Below are 22,496 nucleotides of genomic sequence, written 5' to 3'. Positions count from 1 at the left end.
ACATAAAGCTTATGTATGATGAGATAGAATGATGATTCTCACAGCTATAGTGCATGTGTCATGAAATCTGCCAGTGGACCCGTTATAGACGGAGCTAAGAAAATTACAAATGGGTACAGAAAGAGAGAAGGTTTCAAAAAATAAGCAATGACTGAGTAGGAAAAATGGTGCCTGGGGGCTTCAGTACACCCCCTCATGTGGGCCTTAGCATATAACCTACTTAGTTAGGTCAACAGAGAGTTAGAGAGAGACCGAAAGGTATGAGGAGAGAGGACAAATAGGATGGGAGGAAAAGACAAAAAATGAATGAGGAGACACAAAAGAGATAGGGCAACCTGACATGGGGACAAAGGAAAGGAAGTCACTTATGGGAGGGAGGACGATGGGGCATTTTTTTAAGGAAGGAACAAGTTGAAAATGGAAGAAAAAGGGGATATGAGTATAGTGGAAATTAATAATGGGTGGGCAAGAGGATGCCAGTACTGAAAACCATATAGGAATTTCAGTTAACATAAAAGGAATGGTAAATATACACCAGGCTCAGAAAAAATGGCTGGAAAAGAGGAATGAAACAGAAACCCATGAAAAGAAAAAGGAGTAAAGGAGTAAAGGGAAAGGAGAGACATTTGGGGGAATTAAAAAACACGGGAAAGTTAAAAGCAGAATGACTTATGAAGATCTGAGGATGAAAATGGGAAAATCCATAAAAAAAAAGAGAGAAAAAAAAGGATGGTAGCCCAGGGAATATGGAAGGCAAAAAGCTCTCAAAATAGCTTCAGATATGCAGAACATACATGAAGAAAGAGGTCAGATATTAGCAGTGGTACACAGATGGTAGTTCACACCACAAAGATTACAAAGGAAGGAAAGAAAACTCAAGATGCTGCAGATGCATGATGGGAAAGACAGGCATGAAGTATATCTTGTGTGAGTGTACCTGGGCACAAATGATCTGATCAGAGGCTTTACATATCTGCAAGATGGTAGATGAAAAAGAGGGACAAAGGTCCTAGGAATTGTGCAACTGGAGTATAGAGAATGAAGAGACGGTTGACAGGAAAAGAAATGCACACAATAAGACTAATGGCAACAGAGGCAAATAATGTAATAGCCAGAAACTGGAAAACATGAAGCAAGTGGCTAAATGGGGATTTCTAGACATTGTCAGGAGAAGTATAAAGCAGAAAAAAATAGGGAGGTGGGAGAAATAGAAAGGAAAACTGGGAGGAGGATATGAGTTACTACTAGTCAAAAGGTGATTGGTGGGTGGAGTGAAAATAACTAGAAGAGTATTGAGAACCAGTGAACCACTGGTGTAAAATAAAGTACACCATGTGGTTGGATTGTTCAGTATGCAACTGTGAACAGATGTGAAAAAACACCATACTTTTGAGATGTTTGCTTGGATGTCTGCAAAATAAATGCTGAAGAGGACTAGGCCCAGCACTGAACCCTGTCATTCCCTCTAATTACAATTTTATGTTCAGAGATGGTACCAGCAACATTCAAAATGTGGGATATTCTGGGTAGACAATTTGTAACCCAGAGAACAACATAAAGGTTTATAGTACGTTTACCAATTTTTTCAGTAATACAAGCATGGAGGATAGTAGCTATAGTCTTGGCCAGGTCAAGAGAAGTCATGTGCACTGTGGGATCACTGTCCTCAGTATTTCTATTTTTTCATAGAAGTTTACCAAGCAAATGAGGCAGGACCAGCCATTCACAAAACCAACCTGATTAGGGTTTAGATTAGTTAAATTGACTATGTCTGTATTAATAAGCACATCCTTAACAGCAAATAAATCTGACTGATGTCCCTTAGCAAGATTAAATTCCTTCAATGTTTCCTGTCTAGAAAGATACAAGAAAATTGCAATTTGAATTTCTTCACTTTTCTCCAGTTAAACTTGATATTGTCAAAATTGAACTTCTGTTCCAAGTAGTTCAAAGTTTTTTGGGACAAATTACCTTGAATAACCAATAATGCTGGCAGAGAGAGAGTGGTAGAATAGAAGCCATGATTATTTAAAAGCTATAAATTAAAATAAATGGTCAGTAATTGGGAAAGTCCATAATTCTCCCTGTCTCTGACAGTATGGTGGCTGTTTCATCATACTGTGTCTCAAGCTTCACGTTCTGCAAGTGAATTGCAGCTTTTTCTTGAAAACCTTTTGTTGATTCAGTGTTTTACAAAATATTTGATTTGTTTTGTCATTAATGAGTCTCCGAGTTTTCAGTTTTGTTTTACCTTTAATGGCACTGTGAACTTGCAATGACAATTCTGTTGACAGTTTAGTGCCTTTATATAAATTTATTGTTTTGGTTCATCTTTTCATGTGACCATTGCCTAGGGGTGTCTCTCTTCCTACCCCCTTCTCTCTTGTCACAGTAGACTATTAGAGTGACCTAGAGTGACCCATGTGAAGGAACATGGGCGAAATTCCTGGCTAGGCCAGGGCCAATAGCCTAGTATCATCCTATGAACCTTTGAACCCATGAATATCAACTGCTATCTGTGTAGTTTATGAAGCAAAAGTAGAAATGGACGTAATTTGCCATGTCTTTTTTCTGTATCACATATGCATTGACAATTTATAATCTCTGTTCCACGTATTGCATGTCTTTTGAATGTGGGAGGAAACTGGAGCACCCAGAGAAAGCCTAGTCATACACTGGGGGGGTGGGCATACAGTCTTCTCAAAGAAGGCACATCAGCTGAGAATCAAACTTGAGAACATCTTGCTCTGAGGGGACAGCACTAGCAGTTAAGCCACTGGGCTGCTGCAAGGTGGTAAATAAAACTGCTTGTGGTGGTCTGATAGAATTACTTTTTTTTTGTTTTTTTTGGTTTTTATGTTGTTTCCATTTTTTTAAATCCAGATCTTCTTGACTTTATGGTGTCTAGGTGAATGAAGATTGCAGACTGGCCATACCTCATGAAAATTTAAAGCTGCAGTGACCACTACATTCCTTTTCCTACTACTACCATGACCTGACTGGTTCAGTTACAGGTCAGTGGCACCTTACAACTTGGTAAGAAAATACAGACTTAAGTTCCAAGAAGAAGCAGGTAAGCATCAGTTTTCTTTCCAGACATACCAGCAACTGCCTAAGCAAGGCAGAATTATCTGACATTTCTCATGCACTGTACCCTTTTGAGAGTCTTAAAAAAAAGCTAGGCTTTACATTACAAAATATACTCAGTTTTCTTCGCTTTTTTCGTTTTTTTTATTTTTTCGGTCGCCACATGGTACGTCCGCTAATAATTGGTATTAGATTTGCACGTGCTAGCTACGGGCCTTGCAACCTTCAATGAAGGCAGCCCCCATTCGTCGTGTGTCACACACAGAAGGCGGCTCTAACTTACATAAAACTCAACAAAGACATATTTGGTCATTGCCTGTTATTGATTTGTAATGGGCATATTCTTTTAATAATGTTTCAATTAGCATTTTTCTCTAATCTAATCAGAAAAATGTTAAGAACAGCGTATGAGTACACTTTAAAAAGGCTTTTAATAATAGCTAATTTATAAGTAAAATGCAGCATCAAGTACTGCAGTTTACACTGAATGGACCTAGTACTTTGAGCAGATTTTCGCATATTTTTTTTTACATTTTCTATCTGTAAGCTGAATACCAAAATACTACACATAACTGCATGTTTATTGACCAGTATACATATATACAACTCATGTACAGCAAGAATCTACTTTTTTCTAGCAGGTAAATATGGTCTTGACATTCTGTCTTCCTGTCTGATGTTTTCCTGACGTCTCCCTCTCTATTTAGTGTTCATTAAAAGATGCCCTCATATGTTTGCAGAATGTTTAGATGTTTGCCTCATGTTTTTATTCTGCTTCTCATATTTTTTAGGCAAATTATTGAGGATTGCAGTCACTAAATAATAACAGACATTTGAGATTCAGACTTCAAATACTTCAGAAAATGTATGCTAATGTAACACCTCTTATTCTGGCAACTTTCTGAGTTTATAAAAGCAATGTGTTAAATTTGTTCCTGGTTTTGCCTCTTTATCCCCATTATGCTTTGCTTTGTCAAGAAATCTTGAGCAAACAGGTTGAGGGGTATTGCTTTATAGCTTCTGACTGATTCTAGAATTTTCCAAAGAGTGCTATTAATTCTCCTGTAAAGTCTTCAAAAGAATTGTCATTGCTTCCAGAATGGTTCTCCTTGTGGCTTTGCTCTTCTGAATGATTCTCCATTACTTTTTAAAATGATTCTCAAAACTGATTCTTCAAATGATTATGACTACTATCTGCTTTTCATAGGCTAAAAGTCTCTTAAATCTAATAAAATACATGGAGAAGTTTTAATATGTGCATAAACAAGAAAAGCCATGTTTGACAAAAATGATTATGTATAGTCATCACAGTAATACTACAAGTGATTGTTTTAAGTATAAGTAGCAATTGTTTTCAGTGGTTATGTTATTATTTTCTGAAGAAGTCCAACTGTTTATTCAGTAAACAGTTTACAGCGTTTCACTGGGCCTGATGTGTTTACATGCATACTCCGTGTTTTTGGATTTGTGTTGTTTAGTGCTGCACTGTGCCGTTCGTTTCTTTATTTTACTTAACGTACTATGTTCCTCGTTCTGCTAGAATGCAATTGCAAAGTCAAAATGTTTGGTAAACAGGTCTCACATATGTGTAAGAACATTTTTCTTGGGCAGCTGTTTGTTACTTCCTGACATTTCCCAAAAATTTTGTCTTACAAAATGCTTCACTTCAGAGTTACAATTTAGGCTGCAGTTGTAGCCTATTTTAAAAATAATAATAATAATAATAATAATGTCATATTCTACAAAAGTACAATTACCACATGTTAAAACCAAAAACGTGAACTCTGACCCACAAAAGACTGCTAACACTAATGTTAAAGTTAAGCGCTTCCTTTCGTTTAATATTTGTTAATATTAAACGAAACAAAGCGTTTAACTTTAACATCAGTGTTAAGATTCTTTTGTGGGTCCGAGTTCACGTTAGTTTTAACAAGTTTTTGGTTCATGAATTGGTGGTGTTTTGCTGGTTAGAACTACCACATGTTGCTTTTAATAAATCAGCAGCAATGGGTCATAATCACTAAAAATATCACAAATCTCAGATTTGCATGCTGTCCACCATTCAAGCAGAATGGATAATGTCGTTTTCTTTGTTTGCACTGACAATAGCTATTTCACACACAGAGCAGAAACAAAAAAGACCACACAGATTTCATGACTTGTAATTACATTTCTTGCACATAATGTGTTGACTCCATGAAGCATTTATTCATTCATTTAGTTAATGAATCAGTTATTTGCATTTGCTATCTGAAAAAGCCCAACTGGGGAAAAAGTTTTTTTCAGCAGATGGCGAGGGTAGAAAACTCTAGCAAAAAATATTTGACAATACAATGCAAGGTTACAATATTTCAACAAAGCATCAAAAACATCCAAGTTTCAATCATAAATGAGTACAGTAAGTAAGCTATTTAGTCAATAGTCAGAAATTGTAAACTAAGTAGATAAAAATGTTGAAAGGTCCAAGTTGAACATATAAATAAGTAGAAGGCTTGGCAAAAGAAAAGAATATTTGTATTTTTTATTAAAGCAGTTAAGAGTAATTGTCCATATACACCTCAAAGACATAAAAACATCAAAAATTGTAATAGTGACCAATTTATTAAAAGTATAAAAAAAATCAAAACAGCAGCAATTAGATAAAATTAAATTACACAAAAAAACCTCATCCATGTATCATTTAACAATTTAATAGGCAGTGTTGCAATTGCTCACCTTCCTTCTTCCACAAATACAAGCATGGTCACATCCCCCCACTCACAATAAACAAAACATCTTAGTTACGAAGCAGCGTGTCACCACTCATCTCACAACTGCTTTAACCAAAACATAATCATTGAAAAGGAAGAAACAGAAGAGGGGTTCAAACCCAAACCCCTCATCACATAAAATAAATCTGAATATATACATTCTAAAAAGTGAAGACCCACTATCTAAAACAAGGGATAGGCATGGTGGGATTAGCACAAAACCCACACCAAAAAAGACTGAATCCCTCAAAAAAACAGAACTAAAACATTAAAAAAATCAACCCACCTACCTACCTCATATCCTACTAGCCCCTCTGAGCTTCCTCAAAACACTTAACTATTTTTATCTCATTCCAAACTAAGCCTATTGAACATATTCAGATTAACAATTCCCACCTACTCTGCCCCCCAGTCTTTATCCCATAAGGTGTCTCTGGACAAATATGTCTGCAAGCAAACTATATTTGTCCATATACACCTGAAAAACATAAAAACACCAAAGACTGCCATTGCAACTAATTTATTAAACGTGTAAAGTTGTTAGAACAACAGCAATTAGATTTCAGTGACTTATACAACAAAAATACATTCATATATCATTTAACAATTAAATAGGCAGCACTCGGATTGCTCACCATTCTTCCTCCACAAATATAAGCACCACTCACACTAAACAAAACAGCATACTTATGAACAGTGTGCTACTGCTCATCTCACAACTGCCCTAACCAAAACCATCATCATTGAAAAGGTGGAAACAGATGACAGGTTCAAAGCAAAACCTCTCTTACTCTGTCCACCATCCTGCCATAACAGGCTGTTTCCTCTTTTTTACAAACCCGTAATAAGCTCCTGCATAAACAGAGAAATATGAACATTGACAAATCTATGCCAATCTTATTTAAATGAGCCCCATCTTTCCTGTTTCATCTCGAGTCCCTGTCATCAAAATTTCTGTGTTCGATCACATAAAGACATAGCCTAAATAAAGATATAGAAACCCTGTGATTCAAAAAATGCCCTAACTCTATCAAAACCCATAAACTTATCACCCCATCACCAGAGTCCGACTGGGCACAAAACCCTTTTTCAGTGGAGGCATGGGGAGAAAAGCTCCATTGTTAGTAAACTATTTTGTTAGTAGAAGGAAAATTATATAATACAATAAAGAAATAAATAGTAACAGACATTCATAATGGTAAAAAGACTAGAACAGAATAAATTGGTCAATTGGGAGACGAGACCAAAAATCTTGTATAACAATGCTTCTAGAAGACAGATCTTACAGTAGTAGTAGCAGGTAGTGACATTGTATACAATAAAAGTGCAATTATGATAACCTTCCATCACCTGCTCGAATATAAGCTCACCTCCATTTCCACTACACAAAGACTGTAACTACGTATCCCATGCCACTGTGTATACCAACCTTTCAATATTCCTTTGAAACACTACCTGTTGTCCTTAACCTACTTAATCCATCATTGAACACAGTAATCATATCACCACAGCAGAATCCATAATGCAGACATCCTTCCACAATAAGGTACATAACTTCCCCACTGTAAATATACCCATGTACTTCCCAGACTGTATACATGAACAGAAGTCTTGCTAACTGATTCATCCCTTTCAAAAGCACCCTAAGAAGTTTCCTAATCAAAGGAAAATGATCATCTTCCTTCAAACTAATGATCCTCTTTCAGCCTTTTAGCATTCTACCCACCAACCACGACATTGTCTTGTCTGTTAAGCAGAATAACCTAGCTGCCACGCTGAGAGCAGCTAATTGAACCTTGATCAACCTTACTGCCTCTCCTTGAGACCATTTGTGTGCTTAGTAATGCATCACCAAAACATGTGACCACTTCCTTTACTCTACTGTCAATTGACATACAAAAGATAACAATGAAACTAATACAGAACAATACTATTTCCATGTGGATCCCACCCAAGATTGTTGGATTAACCAGACAGTGCTCAACACTTCTGGAAAGGCTACTGGTTTGGCTTTGCTTCTGGTGCCAGTGATCAAAACCTGCAAACCTAAAATTGAGAGACTGTCATCTATGAAGTTTGTGTGACCCAGGACATGCCTCACTGGAAAAAACTAAAATTAATTACCAAGCTGTATAATGTTAACTTCCTCAAAGCCAAAAAGACTAAAGGAGGGAGAGGTGTTTTCCTAGCAAACATGCACACCACTACCTTGTTGTCAGAGATCATCATAATTCTCCTGTCCTGCTAACTTTCTTTCTACACAACTGAAACTGCCTAAATGGACATCGATTATAAGAAAGCAACATCTTTATTCCATTCATCCAGCCACTTGTGTGCCCAACTAGCCGCAAACCATTCACTATGAAAATAAGCCCCCATTCCATGAGCCCCAGCCACACCTGTAAACAAATGTAATTAACGATGCATCAAACACTCCTCCTGCAAAAAGGAAACATTAAAACTGGCCAATAAAATTACCTCAACCTCAAATCTTAACTGATCTGATGACCCTCGCCTAATGGTGTTTACTCTTCCCACCTCGCAACATGAACTACAAAAAGTCTAACCCAGTCCATTCACCTTACAAAGCAAAATACAACAATCCAAGCAACTCTATAACTTCCTTAATCCTGATCTTCTCTCTCTTTTAACCAAATAGATCTTACCCCACAACTTCACCAATTTGTCGTGCAGCAAAAAAAACAAACCTCTACTGGTGTCCACTGTCAAGTCTAAGAAATTCAATACTTACTCAGGCCATTAAGTTTGTCTTCTGCTAATGGCATTCCCAGCTCCATACACACAACTGTAAATGGTATCATACTTGCTACTCCTCTATCCTGCCCTTCACCAATCAATATAAAGTCATCTAAATAATGGACTGCCCTTTGACTGGTAAACTTCTTTTTCCATATTCCCTGTAACAGCCAGCTAAATGTCTTAAAAGTACAAAGGATTTACCCATTGTCATGGCCCTGTTAAAATATTTAGCATTCAAAAACATACCTATAAATGGCCAGTTGGCCAGCCTGATTGGTAAGAGTTTAAATGCAGCTTTGATGTTCAATTTCACCAACCATGGTTTCATAAACTCCATTACAATCCATACCACATCATTCATGGATACATACTGCACTTGGGTGTCCAATCTAGGAATATAATCAGTAACAGATTCTGCTTTGGGAAACAATAAATGATGAATCAATCTGAAATCAAAGGGTTTCTTCTTGGACACTAAATCCAAAGGAAAAACCCAAAGACTCTAGAATGGAGGAATTTAAAAAGGGCCCAAAACTGTCCTTACCTCCACTTCATTGTCTATTAACTTCCGTAACATTTCTTCTTTCCTGCTAACTGATTGCATATTCTGACCCAACAGTTCAGTCTGGTTAGACAGTCAAAACTGTTACATTAATGGCCAAGTGGGAGAATTTGCCTTCCAGATAAAACTCCCCTTTGCCCACAAAAATTAACCCTGCCACTAAAACTGGGCTGACCACTATTTGCATACTTGATACAGTCCTGTGTCAATGAAGGGTTTGCCTAAATCTCCCTTCCTTACACCATCAATTTGTTGCTGAATTATTTCCTCCACAATTTGAATACATGTGAGGAAATGGACATACTGGCCACAATCACTGACCTGCATTGAATACCTAATATGTCCCCAATACTGTACGTAACTCTCCCACTGCCCTACCCTGAATTTCAGCACTATCCAACATTGTTGCCAGCCAAATGTCTGCATGCCTTAGCTCCCTCCTCAATGTCTTATCAACTGCCTTCCTCTTACAAAAACAATGATCATGCCAGAGCCAAGCATTACTGGGTCTCAACCTTTATGCTTCATGGATAGAAAATACCCCAACAAGGGCAGTGCTTGTGATGCATTTTTCTCCAAAATTACAGCCACGTAGCACACAAAACCTAGAGTCCAGTTCTTCCAGGTCTGTGCCCTAAACTTACCTGGGTGTGTCCTTCCTAACGAAGCCAACAAATCCTTTGTCCCCAAAGAATCCGACTCCACTAGTCTCTGAACCTCACTGATATCAATTAAATCAAATACATCAATATACTCTTCTTTCCATATCTTCTACTTAACAGCCATGGCAATATGCAAGGTAATGAATTCCCCCTACAACTCCCCCCTGCCAAAAATGCTTGCATTATCAGTCAGTCTCCTAGCTGTGCTCTCAATCAAACTTTACTTGCCTCTATAATTTGACTTACCTGCTGCTCCACCTCATTGACCACTGTCTTCAAAGTAACTCCTCCCACATCATTACCTACCACCCAAACATGGCTATTCACATCCTGAACCTGCTCCTCAAACCTGAGCAACTCCTGTAACTTGTTATGCTCTAAACCTCTCAACAGCTCAGCTACATTATTAACCATGACTCCACCCAAAACTAAAACAGATTCCACATTCACCCTATTACCTGCAGTCACCTGGGACTCCACTGCTGTTTCTCCACTGGCCCCCTTCTTTTTTTTGCACCTGCTATTTTCCTGGATCATTTTCTATCAGATCAGCACCAGACAATTGCTGCTCTCTCTCTTTGCTTTCTATGACTTTGTCTGCTACTCCATTGAAAGAAATGTGGCCACTTGTGTCGGAGCCAGTTTCTTGAACCACTCCTCCACCTGTGACGCTATCTGTGCACATCTCTCCTTCAGCGACCTCACCTTGATATACCTCTCAACTGTCCAGATTTTTGCATCATATTTTTGTTTTTTTTCTCTCATAAAATTGTGGTTTTCTGGCAAATCACTGAGAACTGACGTCACTAAATAATACTAAATAGTGACAGACATTCGAGTTTCAGACTTCATATCCTTCAGAACACACAATAATGCAAAGCATGTTATTCTTAAAAGTTTCTAAGTTTAAAGGAGCAATATTTAAAATCTTTTCTTATTTTTGGGTCTTTGTCCTCCCATTATTTCTGGCTTTGCACAGATTTCTTGCACTGAGATGTTGAGAGGTATGCACTTTTACCTTCTGTAAAACAAAACATGAATTACTATTTCCATATTATTATCCCTTTTCGAGACACTGTACCTATATTCTCCCCACCGTGTAGCCTTGACCTTATAAAACACATGATCTCCTACTACCCCTCGATAAAAAAACATGGGACAAGTTCCTGAACTGTAATCCTAGATAAACACATCTAACCATTATATACTTTGGTGCTTTTATTACATTAAAACTGCAAAAAAAAAAAACATTCATCAAATGCTGCCAAAATAATTAAATGCAATTTAGCTATGTAATGGCTCTCAATTTACCTACCATTTCCACTGTCATGCAGAGAAACACCACATTCCTCAAAGAACCATCTCAAACATCTTCCTCAAACAGTGGTTTAGAAATAGGAATGTATAATGGTTCCTACAGCATTAAAGTGCCTCTCCAAGGAATTTGCCCTTTTCATCCACCTTGCCTATCATCCATACCCTTCAGCTAGTCGCACATTAACAATTGAATTGCAACAACAGCACTTAATCATCCCTTCCAAAACTTAGGAACCCAACTCCACATAACGCAGGCCAAATGACTTACTAAGCAGTCACCAACATCTACTAGAAAGCAACCAATTATTAAACTGTGCAGCTTCTGTCTTAAACATACAGGGAGACTTGATCATAATGCCAGCCTGTCATGCACTGTACACAATTGTCTTAACATGAATTGACGATTTATCATATCAAGCAATAGATGGGATTCCTTACTGCAGCTATCTGTAATGAACAGTTACCTTACCATATCCTCTGAATCCCCCCAAACACTATCCACCCATCCCAAATCTTCTTGGGGTGTCCAGATTCTTGCTGAGACATCTAGAAGATCAAGATAAGCCAGTAATAACTCATCTTATAATCAGACCATCATATCAGGAGCCTCTCAAGCTAAAAACACTCTGCACTAACAACCAAAACTTCCTTGAGTAGAATGCCAGCATATGGAGGGCTCTCATTTTGCCATTACCCTACGTATTAAATTTATTTATTCATTTTTTTTGTATCATGGGACATATGCAAATACAGAGTGCTGATCAATACCTTTGAATGAACAATGGCACAACAAACAAACTTACATATGACCACAACTGCACAAGGAATTTCCAGTGTATGCAAACCCATCATTGGTATACCACCTCACGCCAGGTTTCCAATGCTACCAAGGGAAGACAATGCTAACTAGTCTTCCACAACAACTAATGTGTGCAGTGAAATTGATCAGCATGCCCCCCATCAATGAATGTGACACATCATGCCTCTGCCTAGATGTAGCAGCCCTTACTCTCTGACCGACATGGCCCCTGTGAAAAGGGGGGAGGATCAACCAACATCATCCATATTAGTCCATCAAAGTATATAGAAAAATTATTTATTTTTTTAACACAAAATACCTAAATGACATTTGCTATAGTCCAAGTGATTTATTAGCAATAAGCACTTTAAGTATCGCAACTGAACAACATTGCTAGACACTTAAGCTTTGCTGACTGAACTGAGGGACAGAGCAAGACCATGGATGCTTTACTACATGTATCTACTAGCTTCCCCTCATGGAAGAAAGTAATTCTCAACAGAGAGCCCCTTTAAATTCTACCTGACAAAATTACTGCCCACCAGATTGTATGTGCCCACTGAACTAACCCATCATTGACAAACAAGACTTGGTGTCAAAACAAGCACTTAGGCACCCAACTTGGCTGCCACCTTAACCCTCTCCATCCTCAACCACTACATTCTGTTCTGCCATAGCTAGATTTCCCAAAACAATACCATTCACCAGCTCAAATCATACACTCCTGTACCAACAACAGCAGACAGCTCCTCTTGCCTCATCATCCTGCCTGCATCCTTTTCCCTCAACAATAAATAGCTCCAGAGACAACTTACTGTTATCTAATGCCTGGCAAGTAAAAGGAGTCAACTTTCTCTTTGCTTTAAAGAATTTATACACACCCACACATATATATACACACACACACACACACACACACACACACATATATATATATATATATATATATCATTACTATGCACAGTTTAGGTAACCGAGGAACCAACTTTCTCTCAGGAATTTATTTAATTATATCTGTAACCTTACCTCCACTAAACACCTACTACAAACAAAGACTCCTTTTCTGCTACCTGCTACCAGGGCTCAAGACTTTTCATCACTTTGGATATGCATGAGTACTAATTTGCACAAAACCCATCCCAAAAAGACTGAATACTTCCCCAAACTAGAATTAAAAACCTTGAACATCCCATCCCCTACCAGCCGCACTTTTTACCAGCCCCTCTAAGCTTTTTGAAAAAACTTAATCCTTTCGGTCTCATCCCAACCTAATCTTATTAAACAAATTCACTTTATCAGTTCCCACCTCCTCCTCAACTTTACCCTCATGAGGGATCACAGAGCAAATATATCTGCAAGCAAACTATATTTGACCTCAAAAGAAAAGAGTTAAGGGTGAGATTGCTTGGTGTGGTTAATATACTCTGTCAAGACATATATAAATCCAGGTTATGAATTAAGTGAATACACAAAATTATTATTTAGACCTTATAAATATTTATATCACCACAACTCTCAAGGAAATGTATCTTTTTATAACAGTTATTAAGGAATGCCTTCACTCTCATGAAGAGGTCAAATCGGTAGCTACAATCTATATAACACTGGTGGCCTGTCTTTTTAAGTTGGGCTATGCTTAGGCCTTAGTTTCCAAAGAGTCTTTACAATACGATTATAAAGCTTTCTTTTTTTATTTCTAATTTTTACTTTATTACTCTGGTACATTATGAAGCAAGCATACATACTTAATGTTTAACATACAATACAACAAATGGTGATTTATCCTGCAGTGGAATTATCACTTTTTTTTCATAGGGGAATGAAAGCTCTATCACTCTCAGAAATTGAGTTGTGTCCAAATTCAGATAAAGATCAACAAATGCTATTATCTTGTCCTTACAGGCTCAAGAGAAGAACAATCTTATTTCCATGCACTTGAACACAACTTTTTACCAGAGTTATAGCTTTCCCCACTGTTAAAGTTCCAACATGTACCAGGATACATCAACATGGAATAATGCAAATGAATTTAAACTGAAGCTATTATCAGGAGTGGAAGATATTATTACACTAAAATTATACTAGAGTAATGTCTGATCCTTATAAGGTATTTGCTTATTCCAAGGTAAATAGCCTGCCCAATGAGTGTCATGATTATGCAGACACCCATCTTTACTTTTTTTTCTGTCATTGAGCTGGCTAAGCAGAAGTTGAGAAAGAATGAAAGGTTGTTTTCCCAAAGCTCAAATAAGGCACCAGGAGGGGTCAGGCTTTGAAAATCAACTGAACTATCAGCTGTCACAACAAATGTTGGACATTATTCCAAGAACACACAAAGAAAAGTGGAGCTATTTCTGCACTACCTCACTACAGAAACACTAGCCCTTGGAATTACTGGCTGGCACATATGATGATTGTTTCTAAATCAGTGCTGCCATGACATTTTTCCCATTTTTGCGTATTGCCTGAAGAAGGGAAGATTCTGTCCTTTGCTTATGTCATATACATTGATAGATGCTGTAGCCTGTCTCACTGGAGGGATAATTTTGACATGTGGTGTCTAACTGAGGCATTATTTGAAGGCAGAGCCTTGGCTCCCCCCACCACACTGCTCTCATGCTGGGGAGTGGTCTTCCACTTCTTCTCAGGGACAGAAGGAGGCAGCTTGACTGTACACCCTTTGTGCCCAGCATGTAACAGATAGCATACTTTGCATTTGTTTCTGTTATTTATGAGACTTATTACATATAATGTTCAGAACTCCAGGCCCTATTTAATCATATATTATGCCTAGATGTAATGCAGATGTGCCTTGTCTCACATATCTAAACAGAAAATAGTGAATGTGATTACATTTTGCAGGGTTTGTTGGCAGAGGTGTCACTGTCATGTCCCTCCTCGGTTAAAGTAATTTGTTTTAGTTTTGGACTACAGGGGCCCGCTGTAAAAACTAGAGTGCTTGTTCCGGAAAAAGACAATAGCCATTACACTTCCATCATCTCTATACCCTGATATAGTACATTATGCTACAGTATACCCTTCTTAGATAAAAAAAAAAATGTATTTGGCAACTCCAGGTAGTCGATCTTCTGATTTTTCATGAGCTCCTCTAAATAGCAAGAAGTTGTTGAAAGAAAAACGAAGAACTCTAATGTAGGTATTTGAAAAAAAAAAAAAGGTAAATTAAACAAGTAACCAAGCATTACAACCTTTTGCTCCACAGCACTAACAAATGTATAATAATAGTAGACTGTACTTTCAAAGAATAAAATCTTTTCCCCAAATATACTGCACCCTTGTCTTAAAAACAGCAACAAAAAATGTACTGCGCCCTTGTACTTATAATTCAGTTAGTTTGTGAGTGAAAGCCCCCACATTAAAGGTGTGTGTGTGTGGGGGGGGTGCAGTAAAAACAGTTTATTTAAAATGTGACACTTTATGGATGTGCTCATGATAAAACTATCCAAACGCTGATCATTTACTGTAAAAAAATCCTGTCGAGAATAGTTTAAAACAAACAAAAATAAGAATTATTAGAGGAGTATCTGGGACTGAAAGCATACAGCCTTATTTCATAATCCTGCCACTAACATAATGAAATTGATTACTTTACAAATGATCGTCTTCTTCCTTTTTGTCCATTATTTCCCCTAATCTCCCCTCAGTGATTTTACCTTTCTACAACCTTTATCATGCTGCAAAGTAGACTGCAAGATTGCAACTGTGCTCACCCTTGCAGGACGTTTCTCTTTCCTATGGTTGTACTAACATGGACTTTGTGTGTGTGGTAAAAGGCAGAGTAATATCCTCCATATGAAATGTACAGGAGGGCTTGTGCCATGCAACAAACATGATTCTTTTATATGATCTGCAGATGCATTGTCTGTGCTTTTCAAACCTTTAGGATTTTGCATTTTCATATCAAGCACTGTCATAGTGAAGCTAAAGAAAATTCATAAAGATGGATAGAGGCATGTAACAAAATAAAAAAAACAAAAAGTTATTATATTTCACTGAAATACACATCACTGAATAGATTGCAGATTATACTTCCATAGCACATTATGAAGATTAGTATTAGTGTAAGTCAGCCAGTTGAGTAATATATGAAACACAGTTGACTAATGAGGGTTCACTGAATATATACAAGCTATAACAACATATATTCATTCATCACTTATTTTTCTAAATAATAAAGTGGATATTCTATAGTTGCAATAGTCACAAATGCTTAATGAAAAAGGTTTTATGATGCTTTATCTTTATTGATGTTATTTAATTTAGTAGATGACACTTTGCAAGACAAGCTCAGGTCTAGAAATGAACTCCACGGGGTTGTTAAAAATAATGTTCTTCACATTAAATCTAAACGCATTAAAAATATGTAACCAGAACATTTAAAATGAGTACAAATGAAATATGTTAAGACATAATCAGATTCAAATTAAAAACAGATACAAATTCTGGTACTTAAAGTTGCAAAAATACATAACATTGAATAAACCTTTTCCTGTCCTAAAAAATCTAAGATCCAGAAGATAAGGATGGCTAAGAATTGGCATCTCCTTACTATGGATTCATGAACAGCAGAAATAGTGGGGAATAAGCTTTTATATATATCTATATATATATATATATATATATATGTGTGTGTACAAATATATATATATGTGTGTACAAAAACTGTCACAACTTGAAACGCTTGCTATGTGACAGTAAACGACATGCTGACAGACAGTATGATACAGTAGGTACCTTTCCCTGTGGGCGATGTAGCATTTGTAGTTATATTATAAAAGAACATGACTCTGAGTATACACAGATGCATTTTATTTTTAAGCCCAGATTTTATGTTTCTGAAAGAACTTTACACAGGCTAGGATTCCAGGTAGCAGGAAAGCAACACTGTGATCAAACAGCAAGCAGTAGCAGCAGCATTGATAGCTCCAGTTGTCTAACTGTTCTCACGTTCCCAAATTCCAACAAAGCATTAACTGCTGTTAAACACATTCAATGGAATACACCAAACTAACATATAAGATATACTATGCAAAGTACACTGTCCACACTTAGTAGAAGCCTTTAGCACGGCAACCGATATTTTAAAAATTGAACAATAATATGACTTAGAACAAGTCCACATAAGTAGAAATATGTACCTGAGGCCATGGCCACTGGCAGTCAACTTCTGCCATTTTTAGAGAATCCCTTATTCATGGGATTCTATAGTTTAGCAGATGTGTGGCACAGCCAGCATCTTCTTACGCCATGACATCAGCATCCAAAACTTCTCAAAAACCATGCAGTAGAATAGATACTCAGCTAGTCTCTTCATTGCTAAGGCAGTAGTAAAGAAATGTACAAATTATATTAGCAGAACTCTTCTTCTGTTTGTTTTGCTGATATGAGAAAGTTAAACATGGTGTTCTAGAATCTGTTGTGGTGATTGATTGATGACTGTCAGTTGGAGACATGATGAGCTGATTAATCCTCTGATATGGTGGCATGCCTTTATGGTTGAGCTATGAAGAAAAATCCACTGTTTGCCAGAGCATGAGAAAATTCCATAAGGACCATGATAACCAGCTTGAGAAGGAAATGGAATGATAGTCCAACCCACTTGTTAAACTCCAAATGTGGGCATTTTGGATTTATGGGTCAGACTTCTTTGCTAGCAGGTGACGTTACCAAATAGGCAGAAGTACAAGGGGTCTGAGATATTGAATGATTGGTGAAAAATCTGTGCACCTGATGTCTGGGCTGGAGCTGGCCCACAGGCCAAAAATTAGACAATTAAATTGGGCTAAATTCAGTACTGTTACATAAGGATCAGGATTACCAAGTTCTGCAGATCTTGAGGAAATTTAATATGGAACCTTTATTGTAAGGGCCAACTGGATGGAACTGTTTTATAGCAATTAATTCAGCAGATGAAACCTGTTTTCTGAGCTGATAAATGAAAGGTAAAAACTTCTTATTTCTGTGAAAGAGATGGTGAAAGCTGCTGGTATTTTGTGATGGTGTGAACAGTTTACACAAATAGTCTTCCCACAGACATATCATTCACTATCACATAGACCCAACCTATCTTTTCAAAGCCTGTTTCAATGTATTCACATATCTGAGGGAAATTCACCATGAAATAAGTGAGATCATCCCACTTGTAAAGCCAGAACATAACAAAAATGCTAGTATAGCAGAATTATCACTCCATTGGTCTAAGCAGTGCTGGCATAAAGATCTGTACAATTATACTGGTCAAAGGGCTGAAAATTATCATCTTGAATTTGATACATGCCTCCAGATAAGCTTTATACTGGTTTATAGTGGACAAAGCCTGTTATATATGAAGGTTCATGCAGTGATCCAAGTCAACAGAATCAAATAGACACGATAAACAACTGTTAAAATACCAAAAATAACTTCAGATGACAAGATCACCAGAGAACAATAATCTTGTTGATCACAGCACACACGCATACATGGGAGACTATCACAGCGCACACGCATACATGGGAGACTAGGCAATCAGGGTCACATCTCCTTGAACCATGAAATGCTTGATTATTTTATATTAATTTTGATTAAATGCAGCAATATAGTAACTATTATGATATAGCTAGTGTCCAATTAAAAACAGATACCTTTGCATTATTTTTGCTAGATAAGGATCTCCTGAATCTCTAACTGTACTTTTCCATATTAGGCACAAGTTCTGAGTTCCATAATTAAGCAATAACCTATGTCTGGGTGTGGGTAATGCTAGATTTACCCAAGGTTGGTGTAGATTGGTCACAAGGGCAACACCTGAGTGGCCAAACAAAGACAACCGTGAGTAAATCTAGCATTACTCACACCCAGACGTGGGTTATTGCTATGATACAATGACATTATTTAAGAAAAAAAATACTTACTTTTCTTAAATAATGCCATTGTATAATACCTGCGTGGTGCCCTTCTGTGGTTTTTCACTATCTTGGGGCTTTTTCTGATGTACTGCGCATGCGTATACTTATGCAGTACATCAGAGCTGTGTTGAGAAAGCAATGGAGAAAGGGAGATCTCTGTTGCTTTTTTAAAGCTTTCTCGCTATGTTAAACGAGTTTAACATAGCGAGATATCTTTAAAAAAGCAATGGAGAAAGGAAGATCTCAGTTGCTTTTTTTTTAAGATATCTCGCTATGTTAAACATATAACATAGCGAGATTACAGCAACGGAGATCTTCCGTTCTTCATTGCTACCTAACAGAAACAAAAAAAATCAAGACTTATACTAATGGAAAAAGTCCAGGCGACCGGAGCTTTTACATTTGTATAAGTCAGATTTTCAACGGGCATGCTGGTTGGGCTGGCCAATCAGCGTGCATGTTTTGGAATACTAATCTGCAGTCACTGTATAATAGAACTTTCTACACTTCAGCCATGCTGGTACTTTTGTGTTGACAGGAAATAAATCATCAAAAAGAGACTGAAACTAACAAGACTCCATCATGAAAGTAAACTGAATAAAAATGTTTCCCATGTTGTACTTCTCCATTCACATTCTCCCATCAGATGCTATGAAGTATCAACTCTAGTCATATATTTCTTAATGACTGTACAATGACAACAAGTTTTCATATGGGAAGATACCTTTTCATTTGCTATCAGACTTTTTTCCCATATCCTTCCTTTCTGTCCCTGGTATGCACAGTGCTTATACAATTGCATTACAAATATGATTTTGTTAGCTATAATAACATGTCTGTGCTTGATGGAATAAAAAGACAGCTCAAATAATTTTCACCAGATACGCATTCCTCCATAAATGTTTTCATATAATTGGATAAAATCCCACAACACCTTGTCTGTATCATTTTCTTCACAATAACTTTTAACTAGTGATGTCAATGACAATGTTTCTACTTTATTTTTAAGTTGCACGTTTTGCAAGTTGATGCTTTTTCTGGATTCTAACAGTTTCATAATCAACATTTTACACATGAATAAAATGATTCCTAAAAGTATAACTGTGATAGCAATCAACATAAACATTTCCAAAATACCTCCTTCCCAACCATAACCATGCCTACTGAGTACTGTCTGCTTCTTTAGCAGGAGACAATTTTTGAATAATTTATACTTTTTTATAATCTCTACATGACTACAAATGGCACCTGAATTATTCACAATAGATGAGTAGCACTCCATTTTGATACGTGTGCATGCACACCTCTTAGAAGCCCGAGAGAAGTACCATTCTGTTTTGCAGCACCACACTGCGCATGGCAGTCATTTCAATTATAATTTGATTTATTGATTCAAAAGTAGTATTACATAACACGTCTAGTAATTTAGACAATTTCTCAACTCCCATATTGATTTAACTGCTCCATAAGCAGGTGTAATTCCTGCTCAAGAAATAACACCATCACCAAGATCCATATGTGCTAATACTTCAAAAAGTATCTATTTTCACAAATTGACTTGACATGTACAGTGCTTTGTCTCCTTCTATCAATGAATGTTATGAATTTTTCCACTAGAGGAAGTCTCTGTATGTCGTATAGATGGAACAACATGAACTATATAACAACAGCCCAACCTGTCTGTTGGTAACCAGGGGTATGCTTGGTCTCAACAAGTGTAATAAAACGTATGTAATGCTGCTATACCCAAACTTCCATTCCCATCATAGGTTTCTGAGTGAAAGTCCAAGTGTGTTCTTTAATAGTCATTGATAGCTGAAGTGAAACCACAATTTTTCAATTTCTGGTTAAAAATATGCTGACCCAACTTCTGTATCAGTCACTAGTATCAAAATTAATTGAATATCCCCATCATGTGCAGTAGGAATATGTGCACATACCCAATAATCAGAAGGGTTTGCACACAGATATATAAAGCAGCAGAAAGGTGTTGAATTTAGAGTGTCAGTCTGGAGTTATTGAGTCAACTTTAAATAAATGTCTGTGTATATTTTTTGCAACCCATTCATTTCTGGTAGAAAAAAGTTCAGAAAAATGTTCAGTACTTATAGTTCCTAAATGTCCAAATGACATGCATACAGTCACAGGTGAAAGGAAAAAAAATGCAACAAAACTACAATGAGAATTATAATCACTGTCCCAATAATAAGTCAACACTGAACAGGTTGGGGATGAAGGAGGTTCTCAAGTAGGAGCAAACTCAGATGGTGAACTATTCTTTCACATTTCATATAAAATGTATATCCAAACATAATACATTTTGAAGTTTCTGTTGTTTGTGACCTCACAAATGATACTCATCCATTTGATATACTGTCCTCTTCATTGTCCATAAAAGATGATGTGCTGAATTCATTACTTCTCGCTTCTGATTGGGAATATATGCTTGGTGTGGAATAAAAAGAGGAATAATCACTATGTTCTACTTCCACCCAAGATGACATTGTTCAATCACTGGACTTAGCATATAAACGTGACAAAAATGGCGTTACTGATGAATCCTTAAACATCATGCACAGATGCAGCAGCTTTCCTGGGTTTTCATCTAGTACAGTTTGTGATTGGCTCAGCCGTTCTGACAGGGATGACACTGATGGCATCCCTTCTACACTTGTCACAAGGGAGGGGCTTCTTGATGTGTAACACATGGATCCAAGCAGGAAGTCCTTCATATCTGACAGTCATGGTGGTAGTGAGCAACATCAGATATGGTTCTTTCTATCACAGACACAAGGACTTCATCTTTAGAAAGATCAGATAAATATGGTATCACCCAGTTATAGATCATCATGATCAGTCACTGTTAGTGTGGAGCTTGTAAAACAGTGTTATGGTGCTGCTGAAAAAAAGAACAGAGACTTGCAGTACAGAAAAACAGATTCAGCAACATTTTGTGGCTCCAAATTTAAATTTTTGGATAGGAGTGTGGCAGGCATTCTCATAGGTCTTCCCATAAGAATTTCACAAGGTGATAACTTTCTGGTAGCACTCACTGCACTTCATACACTAAACAAAACTAAAGGCAAAGTTCTGGCCACTTAAGGGCAGTTTCCTCGCCCAGTTTTGAGAACCTCACTTTGATTGTTTGATATGCTCCCTCTCTACAGTCCATAACGCTTGTGGTCTGTGTAGGCAATTGTATTGCAGTTTTTTATGTTTAATCTCTTACTGATTTGTTGAATTACTTGTCTTGTGAAATGTGTTTCCTGGTCAGACTAGATACAGCAAGGTATGCCAAATCTAGGTATCAGCTCAAAAAGCAATTTTTGGGCAACTGTGATAGCATCACTCTTTGCACAGAGGTTTGCTTCTATCCATCCAGAAAAAAAAAATCAATGATTATAAGAACATTTAAATTATATGTGACTGTAGGTACTCAATAAAATCCTACTTGTACACAGCAGAACAGTCCCCATGGCTTTTTTAAAGGTTTTGTGGGTACCGATAAACTCTTTGATACATTATACTCTACAGAAATAGTGCAACAATTGACAAAATGCTGAGTGACTTCTGAAATGTGAGGGGCATAGCAGTCATTTAAAATTTGTTTTATTAATTAATTCTTCTTCAAAGGCAAATAGCAAACTTTAA

At 37.1% G+C, this 22,496-nt stretch overlaps 1 protein-coding gene across 1 annotated transcript in view; it reads right to left on the bottom strand.

Moving 5' to 3' along the window:
- Positions 1–22,496, bottom strand: part of PITPNM3 (PITPNM family member 3) — a 1,300,985-nt gene that overhangs the window by 1,174,715 nt on the left and 103,774 nt on the right. The window contains exon 5 of the mRNA XM_044054869.1: positions 11,608–11,613. Coding sequence (XP_043910804.1) covers positions 11,608–11,613 — 6 coding nt within the window. The remainder of the gene's footprint in view (positions 1–11,607; positions 11,614–22,496) is intronic.

The sequence above is a fragment of the Protopterus annectens genome, chromosome 13.part0, assembly GCF_019279795.1.
Source record: "Protopterus annectens isolate FY-2018-M chromosome 13.part0, PAN1.0, whole genome shotgun sequence".
In the NCBI taxonomy this organism is placed as follows: Eukaryota; Metazoa; Chordata; order Ceratodontiformes; family Protopteridae; genus Protopterus; species Protopterus annectens.
Note: the sequence above shows the minus strand (reverse complement) of the source record. Positions and strands in the feature narration are given on the sequence as shown.